This window comes from Eurytemora carolleeae, unplaced genomic scaffold, assembly GCF_000591075.1.
Source record: "Eurytemora carolleeae unplaced genomic scaffold, Eaff_2.0 scaffold853, whole genome shotgun sequence".
Lineage (NCBI taxonomy): Eukaryota > Metazoa > Arthropoda > Copepoda > Calanoida > Temoridae > Eurytemora > Eurytemora carolleeae.
The window spans coordinates 89,061-99,710 of NW_019396821.1; the positions used below are offsets into that span (position 1 = coordinate 89,061).

A 10,650-nucleotide genomic window follows, 5' to 3' on the forward strand; every position below is an offset into this window, starting at 1 on the left:
ACCCCCCCCCCCCCCTGTGTGGAAGAGATAGAACTTAAGTAAACTTTAAAAATATTTTAATTACTAATTTTGTTCTAATATAATGTCTGAAAGTATGTACCCTCGAGTAAGGATAAAACTAGTTCTGGAATGGGGTGGAACGGGTGAAACATATTGCGTAGATTAAAAAAAATAAATATTTTTTTTCTCATTTTTTTCTTGTTAAACTTAAAATATTATTGATACTTAATTTTAAAAATAAATTTTTTGAAAATTATTTTCTACCCCCGTCTATATCTGGTATCTCGGCACGGCCCGGCCAGAAGTCGCCATTTTGCTCCAGAGAAATATAATCTAACTACTATAGCCGGGCCCACCTACCTCCCTCTTCCACCTGTCCACTGCCCCGCCCCCTCAGGCCATTAAAAGTCCTTTTACCCATCCTGTGATGTCCCGCCCATTATTCGTTTGAAGAAAAAATAACTTGTTATTCCTCCATTGTGATCACAGTGTCGGTCAGATGATCAAAACGTGATTATTTATATTTCAGATAAATCTAGTATGTTAAACTGATTTCATGTCTAGCCTAGCTGTCTTCAACATGTGAATTCATCTCAGTCAAATCTGTTGAAAGCATAAACTAAGAAGAGAAGAGTGACATGAACGTTCGTTTTTAACCCAACACAAGTTGAGAAGGTAATTGTTTACTAATGCTGCAGTACTATGTATGACGTTATTGGGATGAAAGTTGACTTCACCCTGAATGTTTGTCTTTATATTAATTAAATTCCCCATCCCATAAATGTTATGCTGGAATTAGTATATTCTTAGAGAACGATTTTTGAACCCGCCCCCAGGCCCCCTAGGGCGGCCCTGTAAAAATTGTTCAGAGGTGCAATTTTTCTATTGAATAGAAATATGTGAAACTAAGAAAAATCCAAAATATTATTTTTTTACACCATTTTTTCCGGTGCCGTCGGAATTAACGTGATTTTTTGGCCATTTTTGAACTTTATTGATTTTATTTCTTAAAACTTTTATAAAATCCAAAGTTTTTGACTGAGAATAATGTTTCATATCATTTTGGAAATCCCAGATAATGGTTTAAAAGATAAAACCAACTTTTACTGAATATTNACTTTCTGGGCCGAGCGCTGCGGCTAGGATGGGCTAGGGGGCCGAGCGCTGCGGCCACGGGGTAGGTTAGTTAAGACACTTTCTGGGCCGAGCGCTGCGGCTAGGACATGGCTAGGGGGCCGAGCGCTGCGGCCACAGGTTAGGTTAGTTAAGACACTTTCTGGGCCGAGCGCTGCGGCCACGGGTTAGGTTAAGTTAAGAAACTTCTTGTCAGACCCATGTACAAAATTGATAGGAGGGGGGGGAGGGAATATTTTGAAAAATCATAGTTTTATAAGCAGTTTTAGCCCCAAAATCATCGATTTTATTGATGCGCACTTGCTCACTAACATACCCTGAGAACTGAACAAAAAAAATTAATTTTTATTTTCATTTTCTATATTTTATACTTATTCTAAAATGTCATTACTTTTTGAAATACCTTCAAAAATGGTCGATTAATGAACAGTTCAAAAAATTTCGTTTTATTGAGTTTTTTGAAAATTGTAACTCTCTTATAATTTTGACTTGGAATGTTGTTTAATATCATTTTGGAAACCCCAGAAGACTTAATATTAAAATTTTTCTAAAAAATTGTTGAAAACTATTTTATTTTCATGTAAGTTTAGTCGAAAAATAAGTCGAAAAAGTGATTTTCCACCACTTCAATGACATATATTGAAATCCTCGTAGAATCGTCAATTTTTAACTTCTGCAGGTCAAGGTTGGACACAATTTAATATCAAGCTATAAGTTAAACATACATGATAAATGGAACAAAAAATTATTTTGCATTTTTTTCATCTCATAGCATTGCACGTTTTCTCAATTGTCATGGAAAAATATATCATTTTTGAAAATATTTGTGTTCACAACAATCAAAAGAGATCCTCTGAAACACAAAAAAGCAGACAAAATTTTATATTTATAAACAAAAGTTTATTATCACTTATTAAACTATAAGTTTTAATCCCCCCCACCCCCATCATATTGATGTACCTGATTTTTAATTAATAAGCTTTATTGTAATGTGATAGAGGGAAGCAGGGTCCGTCCAAGTATACGATTTTTTGACCCCCCCCCCTTATCAGTTTTGTACATAACCATTAATTTTCAGCAAAATTATTATGATTTATTTTTTAATCTACAATTGGTTCCAATACAATACAAAAAAAAGTAAAAATAAATAAATAACAGATTTACGTAATTAGATTTAAATCATTTAGGTGAAGCTATCGTATGTCATAGTTTTTAACTTTTTAGCCCTGATTTCATCTTTTATATTTTTCTTGAAATTTTTTTTAATAATATACAGAAATGGTTTAAAGTTTAAATGCTATTGTGATTTGTAAAAGGATGAAATCAACAAAACTCTGACCTATTTTTTTTTATAAAAATGAAAGTGTCGAGTAATGAAAAATTGTCAATTACAATTGAGTTAAATGAAAAATTTCAATTTTACACATATAAATACACCTATTAACTGTTTACTGCTAAACTGCTAAAACATCTTTAAGAAAGTAATTAATTTTTTTTATTTAAAATGTTAGGTCGGGGTTGATTTTTTATAGGGTCTTACCGCTGAATTGGAGATACTAAGGGGAATCAAAGATGATAAATTTGTTTTAATTTGTTATAATTTGTATTCCCTAAATTCCCTATAATTATATGATTTTGAACAAATCTATGTAATTATCTATTTTAATAATAGTTCATAAGATATGTTTAAGCGGGAAAATACTGATTTTTTATATTTTATGTTTATTGTTAGTACCTTGATCCGGATTCTAAATAATGCAGATCCGGGGCGCTGAAGCAGCACAGATCCGGATCTAGGACGCCGCGACAGTGCGGATCCGGATCCAAGATGCTTGTTAAAATCTGGTGGATTTTATAGATTAACGTGTTTTATATTTCCAGGTTGTCAGGATGTCTTCCGGGACGATTGTTGATAGAATAGATCCTTTTGCAAAGAGGCAGGAGTAGGATTTCTTGAGCATCATTCTTTTTACTTTTCTTTTTTCTTTTTTTTTTGGAAACTAATTTTATCTTTGTTTTAAGCAATATTTTCGCATCTTTGTTTCTTTTGTTTGTTGAAAATTGAGAATGAAAATCCGTCCCTGTAGATCCTTGAAGAAGAAACAGAAGAAGAGCCAGGGCAGTTCCCGATACAGAACAGGAGGAGACGTCGAGCTTACTGCTCTGCCCCTACTCAAAGGTAAGAATATCCTACTACAGTAGGTGTAGAACTAATTGCTCTGCCCCTACTCAAAGGTAAGATTATCCTACTACAGTAGGTGTAGAACTAACTGCTCTACCTCTGCTCAAAGATTCTGGATCCGTAGTTTTAAAATTGTCCCTAATGCATATCCAAATCCAGGGCATAAATAAGTTATGTAGTTTTAATAATTTAAGAAATACGGAATTTATACTTTTTGCGTTAATCTTATTCTGAAACTTAAATATTAATTTTATAAAAAAAATTTGTTTTGTTATTTCTTTAAAAAAAAGTTAATGTCTGCTACGAGATTAGTTTTTGATTTGCTCCGGAGGTCGGATTAAATATTTAATTAACTTTCTTTATTTACTTGGATATCAGAAAATTTTCGTGATTCTTTTTTCTCCTTTTAAATTTGTCAATGTCAAAATAAAACACCTAAGAAAGTTGGTAATTGGTAATCTTCTTTTCTGAACATTATTCATTTACTCCTTAAACCATTCAACGGGCATTTTGTTTTTTAAAGAACCATATTTGTTGTCAAATTTTTTTATTCTGGCTCGAAAAATTTGATAAATTTTTTGTTTTGTGTGAATTTGCAATGCATAAAAAATATTTAGTTTGAATGAATCAATTTTTAAATTATTTGAATTAAAAGTCCTTCTCACTAGTAAGTTAGTAGCCTTTTCTTTAAATATGGAAATTCTATTCCATGGAAATGTCACGCTAAAATACAGTGCAGCTATTTTGTAAATGTCATCCATTTAATACCATTTGAAAAATGATGGTTTACATTATAGGAAAATCTAATCTGATATTTTTTGTTTATAAAACTACATATTATGACTTAACCAAAGGAATTGAGCTGTCACAAACTCGGGTTTTCAAATCCCTATTTATTTGCAAACCCATTGTCGAAGACCTTAAATATTTCAAAACTGCATTCCGGTTGATCAAATTATCTAAAGCTTACACCATCATGTTGCAAAGATTTAGTGATACAGGGTGTTGGTGACAAAGTTCACTGTTTTCAACAACTGAGCAATTTTATATTATCGAAAATTTTCCAATTCCTCGCTGCCATACATTGTAAGGTTAATAGAAAACATGAATTGCATTTGTTTTATAAGTCAGATAAACGTTTTTATTTTAATACATTCTCAGCACTACTTCTTGTCATTGATATTGTTCTGTTCCAGGGGGTTAGACTCATTCTTTAACGAAGAAAAAAGTAAAACTAAAAAAGTCCAGTAAGGCTGAACCGATCAGACCCAATTTTTTTATAGGAACTCACTGGACCCTTACTTTTGATAAGAATTAATAAACATTTATTCGTTCAACTAGCTTGGGAACCCAGCGTGTCCGAGGAAAGTCATAGTTAGTTCCACCGTTTACCCGCCTTTGTCGTAAATTATAATATTAGCTATTTTTCCTGTAAATATTGAACCTACTAAACTTAGTATCTCAAAACCAAGCTAACAACATTTAAGTGGGCTCCTAAGTTCCTCTATCAAATCGGTCCAGGGGTTTCTGAGTTATGATCGGAAAAACAAAAAGAGATTACAACTTTATATACATACTAGGCTTTTACAAAAACAAAAAAGTTTGCGGATTTCATAATATTTTTTCGCGAATTTTCAAAATACAAAAATAAAAATCTTTTAAACACTAATTTTTGAAAACTTTCTTAAACCTTCCTTGGGGTCACGTGAGGCCCCACACAAAATTTGGGCCCGATCGGTTCAGCCGTTTTGACGTTTATAGGTTACAAATAAACAGACAGACAACTAAATTAATATATAGATATAGATATTACGCTTTACATTACTTATCCTGAATTTAATAGTTTTTCTTGTTTTTCTAGTTCTTTAACATTGTGTAAATTTGATCATATGATCTTAAAATCATCTGACATCTGACATGCGTTCAGAATTTTTTTTTTAATTAGAACGTTTAAAAAGATTAATACTATTAGTAGGTTCACTAATTGTTTTTCTACGTAGCCCACTGCACAAATGAAGAGCTAAGGGGGGGACGGGGTCGGCCCAAGGGGGTGCTCTTTAATGAATATTTCAGTGAGATATTGTAAAAGAAATACTATTTTAGAATTCAACATTATGCGATTATGCGATTATGATTAATATTAGATCTTAGAGTTTATTATGGAATCAGGACATTAATTTCCCCCCCTCCCTCACTAACCCATCCCCTTATTCAGTCAATTTTTTCTCTTTCTTTTAACTTAATAATTCATTCATAAGTTAATAAATGCGCCCTTATTCTTCTTGAAGGACTAATCTTCCTGTCATAAACTTATTTTTTCTCATCCCTATATCTTAAACCTGCAGACTTCAGATACTGTAAAACTTGATATTTCAAGCTTAAAATATTTGATACAGTAGATTTCATATTTTGACATATCTAAGGTTTACGAAATAGGGTTGCTAGAATAAAGGGATTAGGAAATAAGACTTGAGTTTGTGGCAAAGGCTCAAATGTTTTGTCTAATCTTATAAAATTGCTCTTGATGCTTGGAAATAATGAATAAAGAACTGTTGAAGTGTGTGCTTAGGATTCGCAACATTTTGCCTTCTTGGATCCAGATCAGTAAAAATATACTGTTCCCCATCTCTAAGGGGCAAAATATCAAAAAAAAAAAATATTTTTCTCTCAAAATGATAATCAATATCATCATCTCATCATGGATTGTTTTCTGTTCTTTGCATCAAAACTGTGTTTTTACCAAACTCAAAGGAATGACAATTACTTTTGGAATTATTTTTTAAGTTTTACTATTAAATATAAAATAGTATTTTAGTGTTTAGAATCTGCCTAGAAACAGTCTTGATAAACATATTAACCAAGGTATTTCGTCGATTTCAAAGTCAATTTTTATGAAGTTTGTATCAGCTATAAATTAGAAAATTCAATTAAATTTGTGTTTTGATGCACATTCACTAAGTAGTGGTGTTTTAAGTATTTTCAGACATTCTTTTAACCCATAATTGGTTGTTGATTAGTCATTTTGGACCTTGAATTTTATCAGCTTATTTTTCCCTGATGTTTAATGATATAATTTTTTATAAACATTTTACATAATTGAAATGTACACGGTGTTTGAATTAAGTTAAATGAAGTCAAAAAGAATCTAATACTCTTGAAGGAATTAAATATTATGGCTGGTATTTTTGATTAAATTATGTGTTTTTTTATGGCATAGGGTGATACTTTACTTTTAAATGTTGTCATAGTGTTTTTAAAAGAAACCATAACTTAATTTTTTCTAGATAAGAAAAATAAATTTACTAAAAAAGAAAAAGAAAGAGAAAACTAAACAAAACCTAACAACAATATAAAAGACTTATTTTTAATTGCGTCATCTTGTTGATATAGGGCTTATTATTCATTAAAAACTCAAATATTCACCTATCATGCACAAAATCGGTATTGCTTAGTACAACATAATCTAGACATTCGCGTTTAGCACCATTAAAAATCATTGTTGAAACCCATTTTTTATAGTAAAGAAATCTTTGTAAAATCTACTTCTCATTTTATATTTCAATACTTAAAATCATGGTCAATCAGTTCAAGTTTTAAACTTTGGCGGATAGCAATAAGACGAGAAATAAGATAACGACTAACTATATTTTTTATCTAAGTTTACAAAGTAGAAAATATATATCATGACGTGGCTTCTGGAAAACTCCCTTCTATTCTTCTACTTGCCGCGAAAGGTTCTTCTTAGGAAAGACGACTTTCATAGCCGCCACAAAACAACAATTTTTTCAATAAACTGAACAATATATTGAATATAGTAAATATAGAATCAGCTTTAGCAAGGACGATCATTTTACGCTCTTTCTGAACTATTGGTGAAACCATTGAATCATTTTTTAGAGTATTGAATTGTCTTAAAATAAGACTTTAAGTAGAACTATGTTTTATATTGATATTTGTGAAGCCATTCAATTCGGCTTAGTTTCCAATAAGAACATTTTCATGTTGAATCAATAAAAACAATCTTTTTCAAGTAATACGTAATTTTTATTGTTATGGGGGGGGGGGGAAGGTATTGTTATGTACTCGACCAAAACCCCCCCCGGCCCCCCCCCCATATTTTTATGCCTCCCAATGTATGGTCATACAACAATCGAATCGATTTAATAATTCATAAAACATTTTTTTTTGTTGGTTTGAAAAAAATTCATATGTTACAAAAAAAGAAATTAAGTTTAGTGATAGTTAATATCCAAATTGTACAATTTTATATATTTCAATGTTTGTTTACCTCAATGGTTCAGAATTATTAATCAAATTAAATTTCGGATAAGTCTGATTTGAAGCTTCATGGGTTTCCATGGCTTCTTAGCTTGAGAGATTCAATGTAGTGATAATGTTTTAAATGATCTTAATGAAAAGCATCAGCTATTTACATGCCCTATTTTCAATTTTACCCGTCATAACTGGGAAGATTGCAATGAATGTAAAAAAATTGGTTTTTAATCCTTCTTTTGGAACAATTTTTCCTGGAGATTCTTAGCTTGAGTGGGGATTCAATTTTCCCCAGGAATTCCTTCAGTGTTTGTTTAAAGCGCTGATATTTAGTGGGTGGAAAGTTAAGAAAGCCAGGAGCAGTCTCCCCTACAGATTCAGAACAGTAGTTCAACATTTCCCTTTTCATAATCTCATATTCAGATAGTTTTCTTCACTTACTCTCGGTTTTGTGAGAAAAAGTGAATTTGGTCGAAAAGTTACAGATAAAAAGAATCAGTGAAAAAAATCAATCAAGTTACTTTCATTTTTAATTAATTTTCTATCCAATTTTTTTTAGAAACTTAAGTTGAAGATTTTTCTTGATGCCAGACTCCATAATTCTGTTTTCTTTGTCTAGGTCTTTGTAAGTGACTTGATCGAAAAGTGAGGACAAAATAATTTAAGTTTGATTTTTCTCTCTATCGGACACAATAATTTTTTCTTGCATTGTAAAAAAAATGTACAAAAGTGGGAGAAAAAAATAGTAAAAAGTTGTTTTAAGTAAATCGTGATTTCGCAACATTAAATTAATTGTATTTTTGCAAAAAATCAGAGGTCAGAAATAATGAAAAAATTAGATAGGAGAGTTTAACTACTTTCGCAACATCTTTTTCTATATAATAAAACTAGACATTCGTATATATATCTGTTGCCTATAGCCGACCAAACGGCTGGACCGATTGGGCTGAATTTTTTTTGTGGACACTCGGGGGGGGGGGGGTGTCTTAGGCTTAAAAAAATCGAAATTTGTTTTCAGCAATTTTAATTGTTTTTTAAATATATTTAAAAATTATTTTTTCGTTCCACGGGCAACGCCGGGCCCTTTAGCTAGTATTCATTAAATCTAAGATTCGTTCTTCTCGTAGAGCACAACATTTAAAATGAATACTGCTAATACGACAAACATTGAGATTACATGTCTTTATGTATCAGTATGCAGTTTCTCTGCATCTGTCTCATCTTAACATAAACAATCATTTTTCATTTATTTATATAGACAATATTTCACCAATTTGAAAGGGTTTTTTTTCGGATAAATTTAAACTTGTTGTTAAATAGTAAAATTATACAAGCAATTACATTCCCCGATAATATTGAAATTACGAGATATGTCAACTTTATGAAAAACACGTCGTGAAACTTATTTTTTTATTGATATTGTTTGTTTATCTGTTTGAAACTTTATTTATTCGTACATTTTCCAGTCATGCATTCCCTGCACTTATCTAGGTCTTATCTTTTTAGATAACATTTTTATTTATTTTTATTTTCTGTTTATTTGTCATAGCTGTGTTTATTTTTATTCCAAAGCCCAAACTAAATCTGTGTTTTTATTTAATACAAATGAATAGAGATAAAGAGGTTAATGACACCCCGCCCCCCTTGATTCTATCCTTGTGTCCATTATTTCTTAGTCCGGCACTTGCCTTGCAATTCATTGCACTTTTCACCTTTCTTAAATTTTATTGCTTCATGTTTCTTACATGGGCAATAAGAGAGTTCAGAGAACAATAAGATCACCTGAAGTCAGAACTTCTGAATCTCTGGATTAAGCCTGATCTCAAATCTTTTATAGAGTCTCATGTCCAATTCACAACGGTACCTTTAAAAGCTCTTATCAAGAATACATGAAATATTCATCATCCTCTTTTTTTAAATTATTTTCCATCGTGGTTTCTCTCCTGTGTGTTGACTTACGCATTACTTCGTCAGAAACTATGGAGGAAACAATCCAAATTGAGCAATTTTCAGACTTGAGAAATCCCGATATCCTTCAAATTTTAATACTACAGTGCGTCCATATAATTCTGACAATCTGTAAAAAGATTTATGAAACTGTAATAAGAACGTTTTGCAATATAAAAAATTTCCGCAACATGTGTAGCAGAAAAAAAGACACACATTCAGTTTTTCTATACACCAGTGTTTCGATAAAACGTTTCACGCGCAGTTTCACCTTTCTTTGGGTAGGCGGGTTAGATAAAACTGATTTTGCACGATAATAGCCAAGGTTAATAGCTTCAGACTTGCTAAAATGTGTCTATACCTCCTTTCGTTGTAGAGTTCAACCCGGCCGAAATACTTTTATGGAGTTTTGGTCAATTTTCGCACTAGAGCTGAATTATGCATTTTAGTAAAATGGCAGTCATTTTTAACACTTTTTTAGAGAAAAAGAAGTGAATTCAGTTATTAAACAAAACGTTCATATTTTGATTACTTAATTTTTTTACAGATTAAAAAATTCCCAAAAATAACAGCTACAGCAATTTGAAAATTGGGAAGATTAAAAGGACACCCTGTAGAAAGGTTTGAATGATACCATTGTGAATCGGACCTCGTACATAAATCAAAGAATGTCTTTAAACTATGGCTACAGTCCCTTTCCGCTAGTGTTTGGCCCGGCTCTGTGCTCTAATAAATTTTTACACATCTCATTTTCATACCTTGAATTCCAATGGAAGGAAAAATTGAAATATAAATACTGCAACGTTTTCGAAGAAAATATAAGTTAGACATAGTTAATCATATATCATCTGTTCTGATAAATTAGGCAACTAAATAATTGCAAAAAAATAAATTTTGTAAATGATGGGAACAAGCATTAAACTCTGTCTTATTATATTTGTTTAATTTCTCTTTGATATCCCATGTGTTTCATACCCTATAGGAATATTTTCAAATTTCAGTGCCTTCATTGGATATCGTGAACAATCGTACAAGGCAGGAGTGCATATTTTTTACCCCCCCCCCCCCCCCCCCCCCCCCCCCCCCCCCCCCCCCCCCCCTTTTTAAAAAAAATT

General features: G+C 31.6%; 1 protein-coding gene across 9 annotated transcripts in view; it reads left to right on the forward strand.

The window, feature by feature from the left end:
• Positions 1–506: 506 nt before the first annotated feature.
• LOC111709040 (serine/threonine-protein phosphatase 2A 56 kDa regulatory subunit epsilon isoform) overlaps positions 507–10,650 on the forward strand; it is a 33,342-nt gene continuing 23,198 nt past the window's right edge. For 4 of the 9 annotated variants that reach the window (XR_002766776.1, XR_002766777.1, XM_023482615.1 and 1 more), the window contains exons 1-3: positions 508–675; positions 3,016–3,077; positions 3,222–3,313. Coding sequence is in view for 6 of the 9 variants with exons in the window: in XM_023482615.1 (XP_023338383.1) it covers positions 3,025–3,077; positions 3,222–3,313 (145 nt within the window). In the remaining 3 variants the exon portion in view is untranslated. Of the gene's footprint in view, positions 676–3,015; positions 3,078–3,221; positions 3,370–10,650 lie in introns of those variants that run through there. The other 5 variants (XM_023482617.1, XM_023482622.1, XM_023482621.1 and 2 more) reach the window with 4 other exon arrangements.